The 25,384-nt window shown below is 42.0% G+C and overlaps 1 protein-coding gene across 1 annotated transcript; it reads right to left on the bottom strand.

Moving 5' to 3' along the window:
* Positions 1-141: 141 nt before the first annotated feature.
* Positions 142-25,384, bottom strand: LOC109624167 (plasma membrane calcium-transporting ATPase 1-like). The gene is made up of 21 exons (XM_020078676.2): positions 25,032-25,384; positions 23,256-23,546; positions 20,182-20,379; positions 19,150-19,407; positions 18,238-18,363; positions 16,712-16,915; positions 15,334-15,360; positions 12,634-12,777; positions 11,549-11,763; positions 10,338-10,580; positions 9,212-9,453; positions 8,894-9,131; positions 7,819-7,998; positions 7,448-7,535; positions 6,071-6,177; positions 5,485-5,676; positions 4,231-4,444; positions 2,893-3,104; positions 2,680-2,787; positions 1,654-1,842; positions 142-1,163 (listed from the first exon to the last, which is right to left on the bottom strand). The coding sequence occupies exons 2-21, from the start codon at positions 23,449-23,451 to the stop codon at positions 786-788; spliced, it is 3,759 nt and encodes a 1,252-aa protein (XP_019934235.1). The 5' UTR covers positions 23,452-23,546; positions 25,032-25,384; the 3' UTR covers positions 142-785.

The raw sequence follows: 25,384 nt of genomic DNA, 5'->3' as shown, positions 1-25,384 counted from the left end.
TTTATTTACCTCTACTCTGCTGTCTTCATCTTTGATTGACAGTTTGATTTATAGTTTCTTTGCCTTTGAATTTATTTTATACATCAGATATGATGATGAATCATCAGGTGAAGCTCTGCCACAAACACCCTGCTCTCAAAGTTGTTTTAATTTTCAACTTTTAATAACTTTTGGTTTTACACCTTTTGAAACAACCTAAAACATGTTCTTTTACAAAAAAACTAGAATAAAATCCAGACATGAGACATTTACTTTGAACATTTCTGTCTACTAACACAAGTATCAGTAAGAATACTCCCCCGCTCCTCATAAACTGACTGACTCTAAACTTTTCAGTTACAAACCTCCACACAGTCTAACCTCAGCTCGCCATCTTCAGCTCACATCTGAGTTTATTTGATCCAAACCCCCTGACTACATCTGAACATCAACATCGATATTTACAGATTAAAAACTGATAATTGATCAACAACTTCACAAACACTCTTCACCTAAATAACAACTGCAGAGTTCGATTAAGTACAGACGGAAAACATCAGGATGGAAGAAAACAGTCTGTGTGGATCTGCTGCCGCCGCCGCTCAGCGGACAACAACAAACACACCTGGAGACGTTTTTGCTTCCTGGAATCTAAAAACCAGCTGGTGAACTCCTGAGCATCAGATGAGTCTGTTTTTGTCTAATCTCTCCGCTCTCAGAAGATGCAAAGCTCTCACAGTCAGGAGCACAGTAAAAACAGGACGGACCACTGCAACAAGTCGTAGTCAGTCTGAGGAAGGGGGGCTTCACAGTGAGGTCTCCAGGCTGTGCAGGGGGCTCCCTGGACACGGTGGCAGACTTGCTGAGTTGGATGGGATCAGACCGGCCATGGAGGAATCCTTGTGCAGTGGGGTGATAACGTCCATGGCATTATTGTTCTGGTTGGGCGAGGGCGGCGGTAAGTGGGACAGTCCAGTCAGTGGCGGTGGGATAATGATGGAGTTTCGTTTGGTGGGGGCCTCGTCCTCACCATCGTTCTCGTCGATCAGGGGGATATGAGGCTCTGAGTCCTCGATCCGGAACTCGGGGTGGCTCATGAAGTTGTGGATGGAGCTGCGTGCCTCGGGCGTCTCCAGGCCTTCGTATGGAGACACGCTATCTCTGAAGGCATTCACCACACGGATCTGAGAGACAAGAAGGAAAGGGTCAGCTCAGAGTCTGATGGAGGAGCCAGGTGTGTTTTTAGATTCTCAGGGGGAATTCTGGAGTTTTTCTTCCTGGGATTCATTCTCATCATGGATCATAATTTATCAAACATTTGTCAAACTAAAGTAAACAAGGAGCAGCCTTGTGGATTACTACTGTTCTGGGTTTGTACCCTTATGGTTGAAGGCACTTATTTTAAGTTGCTTTGGATAAAAGCCTCAGCTTAATGACAGTTAAAGTAATGTAATTTGAATGGGCAAATCCATGAATTTCTTTTCTACCTTTTGACATGAGGAGACAGGCTGTTCATTTATTTAGATATGGTGTCTTCGGGTTATGACTTTTTGATGTGGGACAAAAATATAAATAACTAATTAAAACTTCAGTGCAGCTTGGGTCAGAGTTGAACAAAGTTGCCATCCATTTCCTGACTCTCTGACCAAGGTTTTACAAGGTGAAACCATTTACCTGTGTCTGGATGCGGTTGAGGCCGCGGCACCAGAGCACCTGCCCCCTCCTCAGCTCCATCTCTGCATGGTCGATCTCATCCAGGTCATTCATGTCCTCCAGCTCTTCCTCAGGGATCTCCTCCTGCTGCGTGCCGTGGCCTGCAGTCTTCAGGAACTTCAACCAGTTTGTGGGGACACTGGACACCAGCTGAGAGGGGGACCAACAGAAACATTACAGCCCTGTCAGAGACAGTAGCAGCACTGGCTGTTGATCAGCACCTCTGTGACCAGAAAATATACAGAGGCTCTGTTCAGACATGGTATTCACATCCATCCTGACAGACCTGAGACTGAGAACCAGTAAAATACTTATGATTCATTGTGAAATTGTAACGGTTCAGAGGACATCAGATCGTCCTTTATATGTGGCCCAGGACGGATATGCTTTCGCACAACTGAAAGAATTTGTCAATCTCCCAATGTGTCTGAGTGATCAGATCTCAGGACATATTTAGAAGAAGAAGAAGAAGAAGAAGAGATACTTTATTAATCCCTCAAGGGGAAATTCTTTTTTCACTCATTTTGTTTTTTTCATGCAGTTTAACCCCGAAACACAACCACACACACACACAAAGGGCTCATAGACATGCAATGTGGAGAGAGATGGTGGAGTGATGGGCAGCCCTGGAGGAGCGCCCTGCGAGCAATTGGGGGGTGTGGTGCCTTGCTCAAGGGCACCTCGTCAGTGCCCAGGAGGTGAACTGGCACCTCTCCAGCTACCAGTCCACCTTCGTATGCATTCAGACCTGTACTTAGCACTGACAACTTGTGATCCAATCTCTCCGACAGATGTTAACACCAGATCAGTACGGGGCCTGAAATCCCCCAACTTTTGGGAGAACGTTTTTATTGACTGATGAGAACCAGGTCACTGGTTCACTACTGCTCATGTTAGATTATCAAATATTTTCATTCTCTCTTCATTTCCTGTCGTCTATGCACTATCACAATAAAGTTGGATGTACCCTCACAAAAACTGTCTCACCTGTCCCCATAGGAGGCTGCTGAGGCCCAGGAAAATGCACCACAGCCACTGGTCGAGGGTCAGATGCACACAGCTGAAGGGTTTACCTCCAAACTGCACGATGACGACCTGCAGGAGGACAAGGTCATGTCATCACACAGGGACTCTCTCATCACTTGATACTGTGAACCTGACCAGGTGTGATGTCTGCCACGCCCTGCTCGCCCCCCTCACCTGTATGAGCAAGGTTCCCAGGACGATAGTGCAGAAGATTGGATTCTTGAAGACGCCCTCAAAGACGTTCCTCTCTCCGTGAATCTTGCGGGCGTTGAGTTCGTTGAAGATCTGCATGAGGACAAATGTGTTGAACACGATGGTGTAGTGCTCAGAGGGCGGGGCATGGAGGGGGGTGTTCCTGCCACAGTCGATGTCGAACAATGTCTCGCCTGTGAGAAAGAGAGACAACGATTACTAAAGAGATAACTCTTTGATCACTCAAATTTGACATGTCAACATTCATTTACAAATGACTAATAATGAGGTATTGTTAATGGGATATAAAAAGCAAAATTAAAGGTTAATTAGTGCACTGCAACATCAGCTTTTATTGATATTTTGTTGGTTTTTATCTGGAATTTTTACAAGCTATATTTGAGGCATTTACCCACTGATCCATGCTGACAACCCCTTTAATATCAGGGAAGGCTTTATTGACATGAAGAATTTGACTTCCATGGCCCGTACAGCAGCTGCCGATGGAGAAGTTCTACCGCACCGATTCCAAATGTTTTTGTAAGTACTATACATTTACACACCCACATCTATAAACAGAGGCTCAAGGTGTACAAATACGAATTCCCCTTTAAGAGTGCAAAGAGTGCTGGAATAAATTCTGTAGTGCAATTGTATCTCATACACCTTACATACAATGCTTGATAATGTGCAGTGTATGCATGTATTCATATCTATATAAAGAAAATACAGACTGCCTAGCTTTACAGGCTCAGATGATTGTAAGCATATGTTTGTTTATCAACCCCACAATATGATCAAATCAGAGTTGATTTCAAAATGTAATTAATTACTGATAATAAGGATTAATGAGTGTTTCCCAACTCCTTAGAAGCTGTGTCACAGCCTGATGTTCTCTGCCAGGAGTGTCCTGGTGGTTCCTTGTCATTGTCACAAAGTTATACCCAACTTTTGATCACAATTCACTTCCCACCTCAAAAGCCATTTAATTGGGAAATGTTTTAGATTTTTATATCTTTTATCTTTTTTCTGTACTTTTTTGTTTTTATTCTGAATGATCATTTTTGACTGAGTATATATTTTGCATTTGTTATAAATGATACATGAAGGGGGCCTGCCTCAAGTCTCAATGGAACACTTTTCAGTAAGCGGTATCACATATGTATGGTTCGTTGTCTAATACCTGCTGTTTGAGTCTTTTCTATACAACCAGAATGGGAACACAACATCACCATGGGGTTTCAGTTAATATTATGCATAATTATGTTGAATATTGTCTCTAAACCCTGAACCACATGAAACTATATTGTGATCACTGACCGAGGAAGAGTAGGATGAAGATTAGTGTCAGCTGGTAAACGGCATGTCCCAGAATGTTCTTCATCATTGTCCGGGAGATGAGTGGCTTCTTTCGGCCATATGGGTTCCTGAGCAGCAGCGCCTCGGTCGGAGGCTCGGTGGCGAGAGCCAGTGAAGCGAAGGTGTCCATGATGAGGTTGACCCACAACATCTGCACAGCTTTTAGAGGAGAGTCCTAGAAACATGCACATGAGACATGACCAATTAACATTATATTATTATTTATTTATTTATTTTCTATTTATCATCATAACTTCATTATATACATTCAATCAAACATCTTTAGATCAAAATTATCTTCTGAATTTAGTGTTTGATGATTCTCAGAAAGATTCTTGGTTGTGATTTTTCTTCATGAGAGTTGAAAGTTGACTTTTGAATGGTTGCGCTGATTCTATGCTGTATATGCCATGTTGTCTGCAGTGCCTGCACATTTGAGTAATTCCTTGTTTTTTATTAGCTATAAATTTCAGAAGATTGAAGATGTCAGTTGGGCCAGTGCCCCGTCTGGCATCCAACAGCCTAGAACACTAATATATCTTCTTTTATTGAAGCATTCAAGCTTCCGTTTAATAACGCTACATCGATTAATATTCAGGTTCAATCAACGTATCCATGATAAAGTTTAAGTTATATGCTTTATCAGGACTATTAGTCTTCTACTCAAATGTCGGTGCATGGATTGAATTAGCCTAAAAAACTGAAAAACGTGAATCCATTTGGTTTTAAATGTGTGATTTCTATCAAAAGTACCTGGAACCTGTTGTTTGTCTTTGTTTCCACCATGGTCTAAAAACCAGATGGAGATTCTATAAATTTACCTGCTGACATATGAATCAACCTCTGTCCACTGCAATCCACCAGGTGGCAGTAATGCATAAGGTTTTTCATCAACCAGTGATGCTAAATCAGGCAAGACTTCAACAACAGTAAATACCCTAAAATAGCCACTCTATGAGCAAGGACTTTTTGGGGGGTAAAAAGATTTCTCCGGAACTTAATGTACAGTAAAGTGCTTTGAGTGGTCATCAGGACTAGAAAGGTGCTATATAAATACAGAGCATTTATCATTTACCCTAGTCCCTGTGGTGGAAATGTAACGTGTAGCTGGTGTTTTGATGGGGTAAGGAGTGGAAACACACAACAACACAAACTCTAGCATGGACTGGTAATCTGGTGGCCCCTCAGACAGCAGCGGTGTGTGTTGGCTCTGACCTGGGTAATGCAGGCCCCGGTGAAGGCCACGATGACAGCGACCACGTTCACAGTGAGCTGGAACTGCAGGAACTTGGAGATGCTGTCGTAGACGTTCCTGCCCCACATCACGGCTTTCACAATGCTGCTGAAGTTGTCGTCTGTCAGGATGATGTCAGACGCCTCCTTCGCTACATCTGTTCCCGCAATGCCCTGCAGAACAAAGCGTGTAGGTAAATCAACCTGATCCTGAGCTGAGGTTTAGACAATCAACAGGAGATTGAGTCTTCTACTGGTCCGGAAGGTGAATGTGCCTGCATGCTGTCACTCTGCATGTGAGGGATACTGCTGTGATCATCTTTAATGTATCAATTAAATCTATCTGAACACAGTTGATAAAATGGGTGATAATGGTAAAAACCAAAAGTGTAATCTATAATCAAATCTAAATTGAACGAGTGATCAATTCTCTCATCACCTCTCATCCTTTTGTCAATCAGTTTATATTAACAACTAAATTGATGACAAGATCCTTTATATATTATAACTATGTCTTGAATGTGAGGAAGTTAACTAGTAGCAGCAGTTTGATATCAGTGATGGTTACCATGGCGAAGCCGACATCTGCTTTCTTGAGGGCAGGCCCGTCATTCGTTCCATCTCCTGTAACGGCGACAACCTGCCTCTGCTCCAGCACCGTGCTGTCGATGATACCTGAGAGGACGACACACAGATTGTCTCAGACCAAATGAGGAAAATCTGTCCTAGGACTCGTGTTTTCAGCTACAATGTTCTCTGCTGTTTATCACTTTTGTTTTGCTTTAATATCTTTTTTATTAAGATATAATGTGTAATAATTCCTCATTAAAATGTCTTAAAAAAACTAGTCCTATGTTATATATTTTGTTCACTTGGGCACTTACATTGTCAAAAATGTTGCAAAATAGATTCAAGGTAACAGGTTGGTCACCTTTTAATTGCATCATATCAGCTTTACCTGCAGCTTTGCTAATCTCTGTTATAACTTCTAGGGCAAATAATGTATGACGAAGGAAAAAGTCACTGCTAGTCTGTTAGCCAGTGAACTGTTTCCACCTTCCGCTGTTGGTATTGGTCACTCTTATAGGATCGCAGCTATTCATTGCCATTTGTACAGTAAAGCATAAACGCAGGGGAACCAAGCGACTCGAGAGGATTATGGGACAAGGTGGTGAAGACAACTCCCATGATCCTACGCTGCTTCCCAACATCATCAAATTAGGGATCTGTACTACAAAGCAAGTTCAACATATCTTTCCGTGGGAACGAGATAAATAACTCAGGGCCAAGAGCACTGAATCTGTTCTTTATTAATAAGACTGTTGAGCTGAACTGAAGAAGCCTCTGAGATGAGAGATGAAATATTTCACTCACATGACGTAGCCTTTATAATGAGCTTTAGTTTGACACACACTGTCTGCTCTGACTCTGAGGACACACTGTGGTGGAAACGTTTTCCATTACTAGTCAATAAAAGATCCTCTAAGAACGTTGATGTCATGTTTCAAAGGAGTTGATTGGTCAGTGGGTGGAGCTTTTATACAGCTTGATCTCTTATCTCCAATTTAACCTGCTCCAGGGCAGGCTAGCTTATCAGCAGAAGTTACCATGGTGATTTCCCCCAAAATGAAGTGTTAAAAACAATGCCCCTTTCATGCGCATGTGTTCATATCTAGAGTAGGAAATCCTGGGTTGACTTAACAAGTTGATAGCTTCATGTGACTGCTCAACATGATGGCGATTGTTAGGTTAAGTTTATCCGGATATCAGAAAGATATGCTGGGTATTTTGAACTTGCATTGTAGTACAGGCCCCCAGTGTACAGAGTTACATATTGCATGGTTAATTAGATTTTCTACTGGTGTTAAAGTTTATCTATGTTATGTGTCTTGTCTGTTAATGGTACTGTACCCCAACCCGCCCACCTGGTTAAAGTGTATCTGACCTTTGACCAGAGTGTGCTTGTCCGTTGGCGACGATCGGGCGAGGACTCTCAGCTTTGGCCAAATCTTGTCAATACGCTCCTGCTCAATCTGCAGAGAAAATAGAGACACAATTATGAAGTTTTCGTTGCAATTCATTCATTTTTATTTAATTTCACTTTATCAGAAAATAAGTGCTGCAACTGCCCCCTAAGGCAGTGATGTTATCCCTCCCTTCATAGGATCAGAGGAAATCTTTACACTATGAAAGAAAATCACTCTGAGGGTGAGAATGGTGCTAAAGGAAAATGTGGAGAGGGTGTTAAGACAGCAGAATACTTTAGGTACACTCGGGAGAGGCATTGCTGTGTTCTGGTCCATTGTGTTGTCTGACCTCTCCCAGCTCATTTCGGATCTGTCGGTTGAACTCTTTGCCCTCCATACACACAAAGTCGTCTCCAGGTTGCAGGATGCCACATTTGACTGCAATGGCCCGTGCAGTGTTGATGTTGTCTCCGGTCACCATGCGGACTGTGATCCCGGCCCTCTGGCACTTTCTGATGGCTTCTGGCACCTGATGAGAACAGCATCCACAGGTAGAGAGTGTTAGATGCTGACATTCATGTTAGTTCAATGTTAGCATTAACAGCTGTTTTCTTTGATTGATGTAAATCTGGCCCTAGACTTTATTGGGCCTCAAGCAGATACTATACCAATATTATTGACCATTGTCAATGCTTGATCATTCACACACAATCTAAAATATTCAGTGTCAGTTTTATTAATTGTAGCTGTGTTGCTTGTACCAATGCCAGCCTTTATGCTTCTATTGTTTTTGATGCGCACACTGACACACATGACTTCTATCTATATGTTGATCATAAATGACCAAATCAGCCTTTTATTACTTTACTGCTACAAGCAAATACTCTCTCTACCAACAGTCAAGACAAACATAAAGTATATTAAATAAAAATTGCTATTTTTTATAAAGATCCAATGGCCATACTTGAAGATAATGCTTTGGTTGTTACGGCTATAATGAATCCAGAATGACATAAACACTGCGCTCAGTGGAAGCAGTGAAATGGAGACATTTTAATATTTGTGACAGAGAGCAGATGTGAGGAGGAGTTAGGCTTTAGTGTTAAGTGCACGATCAAAGTGCTTCAATCAATCCACGACTCTGCCTTAGAAAATAATAGTAATAATAATAATGGTGTGACACTGGATGTTTTCTATAGTTTACCCAGTTATTGATGTTCTTTAAATGCATCACCCGAAACTTTTGAGAGGTGCTGCTAAGCGGCTGCACACAGTAACGCACAACTACCGCAGAGCTCGTGGCTAAAACGTACACTACACACATTGAGACATTTGCTTTGATGTGCCAAATATGCAGAGCTGTACGCAACGTGTGTAGTTAGCGTATAGGGAGGTCCAGCTCTGGATTGATGAGGCAGACGTACCTCAGGTCGTACAGGGTCCTCAATGCCAACCACAGCGATGCAGGTGAGGCCAGTGAGGATCTGGGCCTCGTTGTCCCAGTCAGGCTCTCCATCAGCTGTAGTGAAGTCTCTGTAGGCGAGGCAGATGGTCCTTAGGCCCTCTGATGCCATCGGCTCAATCACCTTCTTTATCAGGTGGTCTCTGTCCCGAGGTTTGAGTTCTTTGGCTTCTCCGCTGGTCATCAGGATCTTACAGCACCTGGATTTACAGGACAGAGTCATGTCATTGTCATCTGACTGAGGTTGGAGCTCTGTCAGCAGCAGTGATAGTAAACCTACTTCCTGAGCAGGATCTCAGAGGCCCCCTTGCTGAACATTCGGTAGCTGCCATCATGGTTCTTTAACACAGTACTCATGGACTTTCTTGCAGAGTTGAAAGTGTAGACCTTGAACAGTTTCTCCTCTGGGATCTCATTGCGGATGGACTGGTAGTCTCTGTGCAGGTCGAGGGTGAGTCCCAGTAAGGCACATTCAGTCTTGTTTCCCACCTGGCGAGGGAGCCCGCCCTCCTTCTCTGGAGGCTGCAGAAGGCAGCAGCAGAAAGGAAGTTTAATCGCAAAAACATGTTTTCAAGTTTCTTTACATGGTGTGATAATCAAACCTGGAAATCATCGGCACATGACAGAAATAACAATACAGCACCAGCTATGAGATTCATCTCATCATCAGCAAACATAAAATGTTAGGATCTTTCTAGTTCCAGGTTATATTTTAGATTATATTTATACTTTCCCCCCAACAACTTGTTCAGACAAGAGCCTGTGCTCACTGTTACCAGAAGCCCAGTCTGCTTGTCAATTTTATTGATGAGCCAATTAATTATTTTACATTTTTTATGAAGATATCTCATTATGTTATATACATTACTTATTGTTTGTCAGGAAAAAATAGCAAATATTCTGTGGGCCCAGCCTCTCTAATGTGAGGATGTTCAGTGAACTCAATAGTGTTGGGTTTTGGACTGTTACTGAGACAAAACTAGACATTGAATTATTTTTCCTTTGGATTTTGGAAGTGTGATGTGTGAGGTTTTCTACCTTTTCAACTAATGACCCCTTATAGCAAGTCATTGCTCTCTGGCAACACGACTTTTGAGTACTTGTTAGCATGAAAAACCCATCTACATTGCTAATATATGCTGATATATGAAAAAACTCAGACTTATCGATGAAGAAAATAAATGCCAATGACCATCTGAAGGAAACTGATTAAGAAATCTCTTGTGGGGTCTGTTTGCCGTTGAACCTGTTTGTGTCCTCTATGCTTTTCTCTGTGTAGTGGGTCCTGGAGGCAGTGATCAGATGAGTCTTGAGCCTCTCTGGCATCTGTCCAAACCAGCCTGCTCTCTCAGCCAAATGCTTAAATCACAGAGCTCTCTGAATGAAAAGCTATTTTTACAGCTCACCATGATCTTGGTGGTGTAGGCGCAGTTGACCCCAATACCCAGGATGAGCAGGTCCAGTATCTTGGCAGGGATTTTGCTCGGCTCCGGCACCTCTTTGTAGTAGGATCCTGTGATGTAGGCCTGCACCACTTTCATTCGGTTCATAGTAAGTGTACCTGTCTTGTCGGAGCAGATGGCTGTGGCGTTACCCATCGTCTCACAGGCGTCTAGGTGGCGGACTAGGTTGTTGTCCTTCATCATTTTCTGAAAAAGAGGAGAGCAGTTTTACCCAGGTCTGAATTTACTAGACACTTACAATATAACCTGTTTGATCCAGGATAGTATGGAGAGGTTAAAATGGGCCTACATGTGATTTATCGAAAAAGGTCAATGCTACAACCAAGGGGAATAAAGTATAATGTTCACCCACTGAGTGCTTTAAAATTAAAATGATTTTTATAAGAGCCTGTGAAAAACTTTTAAAGAAAGAAGAAAAAAAGAAGTGGATCAATTCAGCTCCCAAAGTTTATGGATTCTTCCTTGACCCATGTCCCATCCTTCCACCTAGTTTCAATAAAATCAGTTTCTGCAAAATCCTGTTTACAGTCAAACAAACTGAAAAACCGCACACGGACAGCAAAAGTTCAGGGTGACAGGCTATGTATTTGCATATAAAGGGGGATGAAAGGGATAAAGTGTTGTCTTTGCAAACCATGCATGTAAGTTAATTTTGGTTAAAACCAACTGTGAGCATCATCATCATCACTACCATCTGACATCAGAAAGTTCAGTGTGACATACGTGTTCAATAATTAAGTAGAAGCCGAAAAAGAATGTTGCAAAATTTTTTAAATGGCCCCCAATTCAATTCAATTCAAGATTATTTGTATAGCGCCAAATCATAATATACATTATCTCAAGGCACTTTGCATAGAAGGTCAGGACCTTTAAATCATATTAATATAGAGAAACACAACAGTTCCCACAATGAGCAGCACTTTGGAGACTGTGGAGAGAAAACTCCCTCATTAACAGGGAGAAACCTCTAGAACCAGACTCAATGTGGGCGGTCGTCTGCCTCGACCGGTTGGAGTGAGCAAAGAAAATGGAGAGGAGAGGGGAGATGGGTGGAAAAGGGGGGAGAGAAGAGAGAGAGATAGTGGGGAGGGGGAGGAGGGGGAGAGAGAATACCCCAATAGGACAAGATTTCCCACTCCCTTCTGGAAACAGACCTTGACTGAATAGGCCAAGGAGATAGTGACAGCCAGAGGGAGACCTTCAGGCACGGCCACGACCAGCACCGTCACACCAATGATGAAGAACTTCACTAAGAACTGCACGTAGATGGGCACACACTCATTGGCCCAAGGAACCCCTTGAATCCAGAAGGTGTCGATCAGGAACCGAGTGATGAGGATTAGGACGGTGAGAGACGACATTAACAGACCTGAGGACAAAGACAGACAGAAAGACAGAGACAGGGACACAGAGAGTAAAGTAAGTAAGTAAGTAAGTAAGAACAGTGAGGAGTAGTAAAAAAGTATTCACTGCTTGTATTAATCAAGTACCAGAATTTCCCACACTCTCAGACACAAAGTAGAATCTGTGATGACCTGTTGTAGTTTTCTGATTGTTTGTTGTCATTTGTGTTAGATGAAGGCAAATCTAGAGAATTAATACAGCTTCATACTTTGGCTTTATGTCCATAAAGGCAAATAATGCACAACAAAACATGTCTTCTATCAGGTTCATTAATCATGTGTGACACATGTGCAACAGTCACAGATCCTCTCTGTAGGGAGTGTGGTGAGTCTAGTTCACCTTTCAACCACCACCCTTTAAACCACCACTTTTCACTGATGTCTTCATATAAATTCACACAAAAAACATTTCTCTCAAACACGACGGCCTCCACCACTGACAAACTGAAGTAAGAGATTTGATTTCACGGTGGGTGGAAAGCAGATGACCAAAAGGTTTATGAAAAAACTACTGCTCTGTCTTCTGGTCGTGACATGCAATAATCATCACTGCTGCAAAACACACAAGGCTGCAAGGACCTTTGTTTTGTAGGGGACAACATGTTCTCTCTTTTACAGTATTTGTTCGTGATCATCTCTCCCAACAAGCTAGCGGATGCACAAAATTTAAGCACTAATGGTTTGGTTGAAGTCATTTTACAAGTTAAAACAGACAACAAAAGAGTTTTACTCTCTAAGAGCAGAACCAAAAATCAGTCACTGTATTTTTCTCAAATTTTTAGACACACTCTTTAACACACACTGTTCCTTATTCATCTTGTTCTAGCTGTTTGTACCTGCTTTGCCGATCTGCACTGCCAGTTTGGTCAGCTTCCCCTGGAGGACGGACTTCTCCTTCTTTGGCAGGTTTTTCTTCTTGTCTGGTTCTTCGTCCTCGTTGAGCGGCTGCATCTCCACAATGGCTCCATCCTTGTTTTTCCCTGCGGAGGACACACGGAGGACGCTGTTAAGACATAAATCACCAAACAGGCTGCTATATAGTGTTTAAATTAAGTCAACACAATTTATTTTATTTTGGCTACAATATTCTCACAGGAAAGCCAGTATTGAAATAATAATTGAGTCCTAAGCAGCAGCCACATAATGGATTAAAGAATTGCTTCTACTTTGCTGTTTGTCAATTTTTTATAAAGTAGAAATGACAGTAATTAATCAGTGATTGCAGATGGCACCAGGGAGTCTCTTTTAGGGATGACAAGGTTACCAGTTTCATGGTTGTGGAAGTTAAACCATTTCAAATTTGATTACTGTGATAATCAAGCAGTGTGCATTTGTTGTGTGTTGTAAAAACATGGCAGAAGGAGCTGCAGGCAGGTGGGGGCGGTAACTCTGCCGATAGCTAACAAATGCTAATATCCATATGCTAATATATCGCCAAATTATGTGTGTTTAGCAAATGCTAATATTTTGGGGTCAACATGTAACGTAATGACTTGTCTATCTTCTCTCCTCTGCTCTGAGAAATGATTAAAATATTAATGTTATCTTCACCGAAAACATATATATTATTAAATTATAAAACTTCTATAACAACTATATAATACAGTTTGTGTGTCAGTGCTTTTTGAACATTTCAACACATTTATCAACGCAGCAATAATAATGATTACTGTGATAGTTGTTGGAACATGCAGAGCAGCATGAACTCCTCAAAACATGAGTGAGAAACACAGGTCACCCTCCTTGGTTGCCATTGTCGCTACATAATGGGAAGGGAGGGCCAAAAAACATATTGTCAAAACTTGTGAAACGGCAACAAAGAACCAATGGTGGTGTAATTGCTAGGTCGCATGAAACGGGACCAGATAAAAAAAATTGGCAACCATCAGCAACCATCTTGGCAGGTCAAGTTTGATTTGGGACAACCCTCAGAATTCATGCACTGAGCTGGTGTGTGTACTATGTGCACAGTGTACTACATGTAAGTGTACTGGCTGAAGTATCTGATTTGAAGATGGGGGTGGGGCTACAACATTGTGGGTCAACGTGTAAGTGGTGTTCGTCTAATCCCAGTTTGGGTTTATTGTACTGTGTTGGTGAACTTCCATCAGTATGTATGAGTCAGAGCAGAACTCCAAGTTACAAACTAACCAAGTAACCAACATCATCTGTTCTGTCTGCCTCACTCACTTTAGCTCTCTGAAAGAGTGAGGATATCTGTGTGTATGTTGAGTGTGTGTGAGTTTGTGTAAAGAGCGTGCTGATCCTAGCTCAGTAATGAGGTTATTAGTGGACAGGCAGGCGGCAGCAGCAGGCAGGAGAAGAAAACAGCTGCCAAGCTTAAGGCCGATAATCTGCTTGGACCTAATCACCATCAACCGAGTCAGGAGCACCTGCTGCTGCTCAGACCGCAGGGACGCACACTGCCCCATGTGGGCCCACAGGGGACCACAAGGAAGTGGGAGAACCTTCCAGGGGACCAGGAAATGTGAGCTCACCACAGACTGACTGCTGAATCCTTCCTAGACCAATGGTCCCTGGCAGGATCTTTGAGGAGTCGGATCAGAACCACCCAGTGGTGGATCTAGGATTTTTCTAATTCAGGAGCCATAAAGGGGTTACATGTCCAATATCCATGCATAACTCCTGATTGAGTAAGGTGCACATTTAAGTCAATCCCTGTTTTACTGTTAGCTCTATAGCTTTGAGCAAAGTCACACTCATCAGTGATATAGTTGAAAAATTGTTCGAGCAAATGGTGCAGTTCAGAAAAACCTTAGAAAATAAACATTCTTAACAAATGTTCATATTTATTGTTAGTATTGAGTTACTCAAATAGAGAGACAGCAGGACAGGGGGACTTTAAGGGCCAATCAGATTTCAGCTGTGGCCAGTCCCCCCCGGGCCACGCCCCTTGATTGGACCCTGGAACCAACTCTTGTTAATCAACATACAGTAGATGTCCTTTTGGGTTGACTTGTTTCACAGCAACTGCAACGATCCATCACTTTACATAACAGAAATGATCTCAAATTTGTCAGTCTTGCTATCAAACAGCCAACATATGCTTCTATAACAACACTACTTCAGACAACCAACATATATCATTATTATTATAATTATTACATTATTATTATCATTATTTCTACTAATCCGGTTGTCTGACTGATGCATGTGAAATGCACGCTGGGATGCTTATCTACCACAAATTGCTATGCAGCTCCGCTTTCAAAGGGGAGCTGCATTCACAGAGTTCTTGAGTAAATGTGAACTTTATATTCAGACAGTGTTTGGACTGTTACTGATGATGTTACATCTGAGCACAAGGGTAGACTGAAAAAGACAAATGGCCGCCTGTGTGCCTCTATTCTGCTCCACAGGGGCCATCACAGAGGAAGGAACATGTGGAGTCCATGGTGACCAGTACAGCTATGAATAAACCAGCCAACCTCAGATTACTGATGGACAGTTGACCTGAAGCTTCACATACACTCACAGTCGTGTGTGATAACTGACAGTATTGATGTTCTGCTCACCTTTCTTGCCTTTGTCGTCTTTTTTACCTGTAGAAGAAAAACATGCAGCAGCCATAAGTTATTCATACAAACAGACTGAGACATTAATAAAAAAAACACCATCGATTTATTATAATCTACAAAGCCCCTAGGGGACATGGGCAAAAAGAAAGATGAAACCTTCTGGTTCACACACAAAATATTTTTTCTTGTGCTGCTCAAAAGGTATTGATTGCAGATGTGATAACTGTCAGACCACAGTGCTTTTCAGATGTTTCTATGTTTCTGTGTGGAAATGACAGTACAGGAGTTAGTTGACTGTGGCAAAGTTGGAAAGATATTCACAGATTCAGACTATACGGATCAGTAACTCAATAAACAAAGCGTCCTTAAAACACAAGTGAAGCCTCCTTCTAATCAAAGTAATGTACACAACCAGCTACAGCTTTTGTTTCATCAAAACGAGCAGAAATCTGATCAGGAGGAAAACCAGTAGGTTGCGTGGGCAGGGACCATCTACAAAGTGCAACGCCAAAAATTACATACTACAAAATATTCCACACATAAATGGTCTCCTCCTGGTTAGACTAGCCAAGACAAGCAGAAATGCACTGAGGTTTGACAGATATCACATGCACCAGAAACTTGAATCTTTTCTTTTTAGCCCATGTCCCCTTAGGGGCTCTGTAATAATCAGAGACATAGAAATATTCTGCTGTTGAAATGTTTTAGGAAATCTGCATTAACCCAAAACAGCAACTTCAAATGACGAGGGATATTCACCATCTAGTCCTGTATTCAAAAAAGTTACTGTTGTCCGTTTGAGGTTGTGGTAGTTGTTGGTAGAGTGGTCTCTCAATTCAGTGGATTTATTTTGGAAGCCGGTTTGTAATTTTTATGTCTGACATCATAAAGTACTGGCTGATTCAAAACATCTAACATCAACATCACCTCCACCTTGGAACGTCATTGCTATTGGTTGAGGCTGTGACATCGCCGGTCAAAGTTCACCAAAGTTGAACTCCACGTGAAGCCACGCAGCAGATTTCCTTCACCACAGGAAGAGACGGTTTGCCACTGCTACAGTCGTGTATGTGTGGCTGTGCCCTAAAGCTGCTTCTGTTCAGCTGTGCATCCTGGTCAGTGTTTGGACTCTGCAACAAGCCCACATGACTACCAATAAAAAAACATCTTGATGTTCATTTCTCAGAGTTTGTGTGGATGAGTGAATCTGTGTCTCAGATTGGATCCCTGCTTCCTCTCTCCATGGATAGACGCGTGTAATGCATGTGTGTGAATGATAAAGGGAGATAATTATGTTACTGTGTTAGTATGAAGTCACTGAAGACTGAACTGCACTAGCTGAAGTGAAACACATCCCTTCATATGCTCAGCTTACTTTTCTTGTCCTTCTTCTCTTTCTTTTTCCGCTCCTCTTTCTTCTTTTCTTTCTCTTTCTTCTTCTTCTCTTTCTCAGCCTTCTCGTCACTGTCACCCTCACCTTCCTCACCGGCGCCGAGCAGTTTGAAGATGATGCCAGTCTGAGAGTTCACGCCTACAGCGGTGACCAGCATTTTGCCAGAGCCCTCCATCACATGGGTACCTGAGAGAGGGAGAGAGAAAGAGAGAGAGAGAGAGAAAGAGAGGACAAGGATGTATACCATTCTTATTTCTGTCATCTCTGTACATCCATCTTAATGGAGCTCATCTTGACCCCCTCAAAAACTACATTGCCCAGTTATCATCCGGTCACAAGGGTCCATTCACACCTCTGTGTCTCCTTTAAGAGACAGACAGACAATGATGTGAAAAACCTATGTGACATATTTCAAACTCCTGGTCTCTGCTGCATATGTAACTGTGTTAGGTCCAATGTAAAAACAACATGTAGAGAAAAGTATTCTGGAGACAGAGAAGGAGGTTAAGAAAATACCACCCTGATCTGAATGTAGTGATAACTTTGGTCTGCTGTGTTGTGTTCCATCGTGTGTGTAGAAGTTGACATTACTCTCCGACACTGCAGTGGGAGCTGTGGCTAAATCTGTAACCGAGCCCAGAGCCACTCTAGAAGAAGAAGGCAGCTTTATGTCACGTTTCACAAGATGCCTGAAATCTTCTACCGGGCCTTCTATGCTCTCCTTCTCTTGAAAACGACATGAGTTGTTTGACTGCTTATGTTGCTTGGCAGAAGCTGGGATAGGATGTAATTGTGTCCCAGATAGAACAAACCAATGAGCCGATCATGAATAAGGAACCATGTTCAGTCAGTGTGTCTGCAGGCTTCTAAAATAAGAAGGGTCACTTTGGTGATCTTCAGTTAAGGAGGTTCTGAGTTTTATTATTTCAATATGGGATGAACGTTCAGTCAGAGGGAAGCTCAGACTCAGCAGAGGAAAATCATTCAGAAATTGACTCATGAGAGCTGAGGTCACAACTTACTGTGCGTTCATGTGGTGTGGGTAGTATCAGAAAAAATGAGTTCCTGTCGGGAAAAATTCCCATGAACACCACCTCAAGTTGGAATAACAACCCCGAAAGCCAGCATATAGTTTTGGTACATGAGTTGCTCAGTTCCTGCTGTCATCACTTAATAAACTAATGATTTCAAAATCAGCTTTAAATATTAGCTTTTAATTTAGACTTGTCAAATGTTGCACATGTCACTTGCAAATGTTCATCTCTCACAAGCACCTATACTACTCTTTAACCAGTACAGATGATTTTAGGATCAACATGCATACATTTTAAATGATTCACATCTGTCGCATCAGATCTTTTCCTTTGCTCTTTTTTATTACACGAATATTGGAACTTCAAAGCACCTGAACACGCTAAAGTTGGAACAACTTCCCAACTCAGGGAATGGGACCTTCCGAGGAGCGTGTGAATGTACAGTTAATTTATAATTTGATTTGAATGAAGCACCTGACAGCATCATGAGGTCTTCACCGACGCTCTTCTTGACATGATCGGACTCTCCGGTCAGAGAGCTCTCGTCGATCTTTAGATCGTTGCTCTGGATCAGAATGCCGTCAGCCGGGAGGAGGTCACCTGGGAGACACAGAGGTGCGCTGTGATAACAGGTCATAATGTTACATCATCATTAAATTGTTGACTGGAGAAGAAAGAATAACATAGATTGAATCCAGCGATTGAAGAGTGGAAGATATAGTTTAGAAAGTTTTGCTCTCTACTAATTCTACTGATATATCGGGATATATCTATCATTAGAAAACATGACAGCTAAGACTGACAACACCTCTGACTGTTTCATGAGTCAGAGGTGACTAAAATGTAAACTGCGGACCACCAGTCACAATATCACTACCTACTAGAATAGTATCAGATAATAATAATCTCTTATTTTGTAGGCTTCAGGTAACATAAACAAAACACAACCTCTCTAGAGCCTGTGTTTGGTATTTCCTTTCTGGGCAAATGGCATTCTCCATGAAAGAGGACATTCTCACTTAAGGGCATATTCTAAACTTAACATAACACAATGATTATTAATTGTTCACAAACTAAAACATCATTCTGAATATTATATTACATTTCGAACAATAGATCCTCCTAAATCATGCACTCCGGACCTTGAAATGAAACATCACTAGATTCTATCAGGGTCTCTTCTATAGACGTATTATGAAAAGGTGTATTAGCAACTAAACTTTGAGGAATAAATAAAAACATCACTGAACAAAACTGGCAAAATGAGGATTTAGATCAGGAATTATCTAACCAAAGATGATCAAGATTATGTATCTAAAGGTTTTATATCCAGCTGTAATCATCACACAGCATCAACTTAACTCTACATGCTCTTTGTTCTCTCACCATATTTGATTTGTGCAATGTCTCCGACCACGATCTCGGACACATTGATTTGGATCACCTGCCCGCCTCGAACCACGGTGAACTTCTGCTCCTGCTCGATCCGGCTCTGGAGGCCGCGGAACTGCTTCTCCTTGCTCCAATCGTTGAAGGCCGTCACCAGGACCACGCACACCACGGACAGCAGGATGGCAGCGCCCTCGATCCACCCGGCCTCCGACTCATCCTCGTCCTCCACGCCGCCAGCCGCGCTGCCACAGTCTGAGCAGGGACAGCAACAGAGTGTAAATGTTAGTTAGACGTTCCCCTGCTTCTGCACACACTTCAACAGTGAAGCCTGACAGGAGGTGACTTTGGACCTTCATGTATAGGAGGTTTCTCTAAGGAGTGATAGGCATGGTTTGATTTAATATGAGATAACGTGACTCCTGCCAGGTCAGCGGTCTGCTTTAATAAGCTGTTTTCCTGAAATATCTGTTTTTCGTAGGGTGGTGGGGTCTCTTCACAAGATCTATGATCTATGAAACCCACAGAATCACCACAAATCCTCAGGTTTTCACTTTAAGTGACCCTGAACTAAATGCAGATGTGTTGCTGCTGCCATTTGTGAGTAAACCAGCTGTCTAACACAAGCAAGTTAACAGAAAACAGGACTTGGAATGGAATGGAATGGGGGGTAGACAATGAAACGAGCAGAGTTACATTCTCCGGTCCAGTTTTTTCTTTCTGTGGTCAAGTGAGCCATCATTTGAGAAAACCTGACAAGCCAGTCACCACTTAAAATCTTATGCTTGTCTATTTGAGTCGTTATGGTAAAGGTGCTTTGAGCATCCAAAAATGAAAATCGCACCTCCACCACACCTACACCGAAGTGTAACTACACAGAGACCATTGTTAATATAGTATTTTTTTATTTTAATGAAAGACATAAGTAATATATACATCACAGACATCATATACTTTTCATTGCAGCAAATTTATTTATCTAAGATGTAAAGCTTTGGTTTGAACAGAGTGAAAAGAAAGATAACTCACTCTGTCTCTCAGCATCTGGCGGTCTGTAAAAGGAAAGGCCAAGTGAAATGACGGCTGCCACCTCCAGGATGATGAGCGTGACATCCTGCAGGGCTTCCCACACTAACTGCAGAAAGGTTTTTGGCTTTTTAGGAGGGATTACATTCTGTCCAAACTCCCTTTTTCTTCTGTTGATGTCGTCAGAGTTTCCATCCAAACCTGCATCAGGAGACACAAACACAACATCAGCACGTTCTTCTCCTAACATCTTAAGATCCTCACTGACACTTACTCCAGATTATTTTATATTTGTGAAGAGTGATAAATATCAGTCATATATTTGTAAGGCTCATATTTGTGGGATGAAATTGAGACGGATAATTTAACACTGATTTAACTCCACAGTTTCTCCATCTTTACAGTCTTATGTTGTTTGTACAATATCAAAGAATTACATTTTTAATTTAATTTCAATGCTATGACCGAAGATTGTTGTTGATTGTCTGATATTCCACACAAGTCTGACTCTGCACGCAGCTTTTACAAGATGTAATGAGGCAACAATTTAAATGTTTTGCTGATAGATAGACAAATGTTCATGTAAACCAAAAAAAATCGAAATATCTTGACAAACATCAGAGACAATGATGGACATATAAAGTCCACAGCTTTATTCTGTCCCTGACAAAATTTGATACGTTGTAGCCTATTACAGTTGCAAGTGCAACCTCAATTGAAAGTGTCACCTCCGCCTACAATTAGGACATCATGTGACAGATATTACTGTCTAAAAGTCCCTGTCAAAAATATAAATTGAAATGTTGCATTATTATTGTTGGAAGTTTTCAGCAGGAAGACGGCATCTGTGTAGGTCTGTTTCTGTCGAGTGCTGCTTTTGTCCTGCATACAGGTTACTGAGGTCGATGTGTGCACTTTTAATGTCACAGAATAGGAGACAAGTGTGATGTGACAATTTGCCATTTGCTTGATTACCCTTTCGGGTGATATTATTTTATTCCGCTGTGAATTAGTTCACAGATCTCCATAAACCTATGAGCCCTGAAGTTGTGTGCAAATGAAAACTGTGACTTTTCAAAAACCGTTCAAACCGCTGCATGAAAACCAGTTACTCACAAACTGTGTTCAACAGAGAATCAAGCGAGAAAACAACACAGAGGTGATGTGAAGAAACAAATGGGATTCAATGTCACTGAATGTCACCACTGTGTGCAGCAGACTACACTGAAAATAGAAACAATCTCAAACAGTTGTACAAGACAGTTTCTAGATGTAGTTGAGGATAAAGCAATGTCTAAATAAATGTTTTTAAATAAACTATAGATTCCCTGAATGTGAGTTTGAAGAAAGGTTGACAATGGTTTATGATGCCTGGTGTTTGTGTGTCTGCAGCAGTGTGGTGTTGTGTGGGAGCAGGGAGCAGACTGGTTTCCTCTGTGGGGCAGAGCAACATGTCGGGACCGGCTCAGCTGCTCCCTCTGGACACACAGCAGCTGCTGCACCACTCCAGCTGACTCACCCGCTCTTCAGGGTTTGACCGAACCCTTCTCTCCATGTTGTCTGAAAATGCGACTCTGAGCAGGTTCAGGACTTTCTTTTCACTTTGATTAGACTGAAAGGGGAAGGGTCTAACCCCCCTCTAGGCTTTCAGCCCAGAGACACAGAGAAGTAAAGTGGTGCCATGGATTTTCCACCGATTTCAAGCTGCTGTTGACATTTTCCTTCTCTCTGTCAGCGGGTGTCAAGATGCTGAAAGTGTTTACTGAGCGTGTGCAAGACAGACAGACTGAATGAATTAATGATGAGTAGGAAAATGTCAAAGGGCAGACGTATGAGACAAACATTTAGTCCACAGAGACTCACTGGGTCCACAGAGGAATCATTGCACAACTTCACCGAAACAATAAAGCGTCACTAATCCTGACTGTGTTAGATCAACTTTTACAGGACTGAACTAAAACCAATGTTTGGAATGTATGTGATAATTACACAAAAGTATCTCTGTCAGATTTGTAATACATGTGCTGAAACATACAAACAGCTGGATGTTCATTAAAAGAGCAGCATACTGTCTGCATCTGCTTTCACATTCATATAATAGATCACGAACAAAAGTCTGACTGATCTCATGATCGTGTCACTAAAAGCTTCTTCCTCAGCTTCACTACCAATGACGGAAAGTTCCAGCAAACCGCTTAACATCTTCCTTCTCACTACTTCTTTGAAAACCTCTTTGGTCAAAATTTTGTCTGTGCACTTTACAGAAACTGATGACAGAGTATTAGGGCATTCAGGGGGTATATTGAGATTTCGAGACTAATGTTGTTATGTTATGATAATAAAGTCATATTTGAGAATAAAGTGATAATATTTTTTTTTTAAATAATCAAGAAAAATGCCATATTATTACAAGAACAAAGATAAAAACAAATTTTTTGAAGTCCTGCAAGCAGAACAGAGGAGCTCCTCTTCTTCTGGATGCCAAACACGTATGACAACGTGGAGTTGATGAGCCAAAAGATACATTGTTTTTATTGGTGTAAATTTGATCGTATAACTTATTTCATACTTAACAAGATGCTGCACATTACTCATTTCAACACAGGTGACAATGACACATAACCTAAGATTATAACTTTATTCTCATAATGTTTTACTGTTAAGTAGTCCAAATACTCTGTTGTAGAAAGTGTTTTGGAAACAGCAAGAGGCACTGAATTATTTTGCCATTGCATTTAAATGTATCTTAACTAAAGCGTATTAACCGACTAGAGCCCACTGTGCTCATCTCTTACTGTCCTGAAGCAGACAGAGAGCAGAGCAGGATCAACAGAGGCTGCAGGTCATGGTTGACTTTGACCTCCGCATGCAACAGTCCATGAGCCAGACTTTACATGCCCTCTGTTGGTTTAGTGTTCACGCTGGGGGGGGAGGGGTCTGTGAGTCACATACCACCGTGGCCCTAACTGAAAACAATACACTGGATTTATATTGTATTTTCATTTTCTGGAGTTGATTAAAGGTTCATTTCTTTTGATGCTTTGAGGACACAAACCAAACACAGAAGCTGTATTTACCTTCGACAGGTGACGTCCTCAGTCTGGAGCACAGCCCATTAACATCTCCGTAACCTTTCTGGATCCTGGTCAGAGCCTCCGGTCCTCTCAGCTCCATGAGCGAGCGCAGCTCCTGCAGCGAGCAGCTGAACTCTGCCTCGTGGTTAACGTCATCACGTCGGCCGTGTTTGGACCCACGAAAAGAGTTATTGGCCATGTCTGCTCCTCTAGGGCTCAACAGAGGCCTTCCCGACAAACACAGACTCAGTAGTGGGTCTGAGGTGCAGATGTGGCCTTACAGGGACTCTGTGACTGTAGAGGCAAAGACAGAGATGGTTATTTCAGAGGCCTCTGTGGAAAACAAACACATAACTGTGGAGAGAAGGGTATATTACCATGTAGAGTACATGACTGGACTCAAGTGTTGTGGCTGGGCTCAGGACAACAAGGTCATGCTCTGGGGTAGGATTATACTCATACCACTAATTACATGCAAATTATATTTTAGGGGGCGACTGATATATTTTAATTACGTACAAATTAGACTTCTTTTTACTGGTAAACATTTAAAGTCCCTAAAGATAGATGGATTTACTGATACTTGTGGATGTATCACACAGAGAGATTACATATATCATAATGGTTTTTGGTGGTTTGTTAATCATTTCTCGTGGAGGTGGGAATTAGCTGGGTGAACTTGGACTCTCAGCTCTGTATTTAAGAATTATGTATTCATGTCATATTGTAAGGTACCATGCTGTATTGTAGTGCATTGTATCATTGTGTTTCATATGGTATGGTATAATATGGTATAGGATGCTATGGTATTGTATGGTATGATATGGTATAATAAATAAAGTTGTTGTAGTTTCTAACTTTTTTAAATCATGAAATGTTAGATATGCCTCACAGACCTTTTAATGAACTGATGAACTGATCTGATCACCAATTTGAGCTCAGGAACTAACCCCTGCACTGAGCACTGTATCTTACTCGGTAGCAGCGGTAACCCTAACCCTGCTGTCCTGGGCAGCAGGGGAATGATACATATCAGAAAAAGAACATTTACAGAACTCAATATTCCGTACATTTAAATATATTATTTCACATGGGTTACATGGTCTCACCAAATCACTGTCATAACCAGTTAAGAGTGACTCTCAATCAACCAGGCAACTGTGAAGCAGACAAATACATCTGATCCATCCTCCATCCAACCACACTGCTCTGTTCTTCAACCCCACCTAACAAAGTAACATGTGCATTTTAACTGTTTGGATTTGAATACACACAGTATCTATGTGTTTGGTGTGTGGAGTATTGTGCATGCTGGTGTGTGAACTGAAAGCCTTTGTTCCTCACATGGTGTGACCTCTGTGCCTTCAACTGTAATCTGTGTCAATCAGTCAGCCGAGCCTTAATCTGAGCGAAGGAGAAGCAGCCTGTTTAAGGCTGAAGGAGAGAAAGAGAAGAGCTCCTGAGCAGGAGTCATGGCGGTCTAACTGGTTGAATAAAGCTTGCTGTACAAAACTAAAGCTTCATGAGGGATTCCACCCAACAGTCCAAACACACACACATATTCAGTTCAGCTACACAGAGACACATGAGTGCTGCAAATCTTCATGCTAGAGAAACTGATGCAAGGTGGATGAATTCTCTGTTGTAATGTGTGAGAAAAATGATCAGCCACACGGAGGAAACACATTCAGGATTTTTCCACAGAAAAGTTATTCAAAGTCAGCCACTTGTGAGAAAACATTCCTGTCACCACAGAGAAGAATAAAATGCTTCACTTACAGAAACTTCCCCCATCGCCTCCTGTTAGCAGCAGCAGGTATTAGCAGCAGTCCGATTACTCTGAGCAGCGTCACACACACAGTTCCAGAAACAGCCCATAACCCAGCCCCAGTCTGCACCAAGACCTGCTCCAAGACCACAATTTACTCCAAAAAGCAGCGCGTTGTCCAGAAATTCAGTTTGACCTTCAGCAAGCTCACAGTCACAAGCAGTGCTCCATCGGAGAAAAAACAGGAGCTGGCTAAATGATTATCTGTGGAAAGCCTCGCTTAATCTAATTAGACAATCTGTGGCTTCAGTGAGCACCAGAGAGACTGCTGCTGCAGCTCCTTCTGCTGAGAGGGACACACCAG

The sequence above is a fragment of the Paralichthys olivaceus genome, chromosome 7 (genome assembly GCF_024713975.1).
Source record: "Paralichthys olivaceus isolate ysfri-2021 chromosome 7, ASM2471397v2, whole genome shotgun sequence".
NCBI lineage: Eukaryota > Metazoa > Chordata > Actinopteri > Pleuronectiformes > Paralichthyidae > Paralichthys > Paralichthys olivaceus.
Note: the sequence above shows the minus strand (reverse complement) of the source record. Positions and strands in the feature narration are given on the sequence as shown.

What these genes read in the sequence shown, in the direction of transcription:
- LOC109624167 (XM_020078676.2), bottom strand. Translation starts at nt 23,451, where the DNA reads ATGGCCAATAACTCTTTTCGTGGGTCCAAACACGGCCGACGTGATGAC. An exon ending in CATTGCACAAATCAAATATG is followed by an intron (nt 18,364 to 19,149) that starts GTGAGAGAACAA and finishes TGTGTCTCCCAG; the next exon opens with GTGACCTCCTCCCGGCTGAC. An exon ending in CAAGCACACTCTGGTCAAAG is followed by an intron (nt 6,178 to 7,447) that starts GTCAGATACACT and finishes TCGTCCTCTCAG; the next exon opens with GTATCATCGACAGCACGGTG.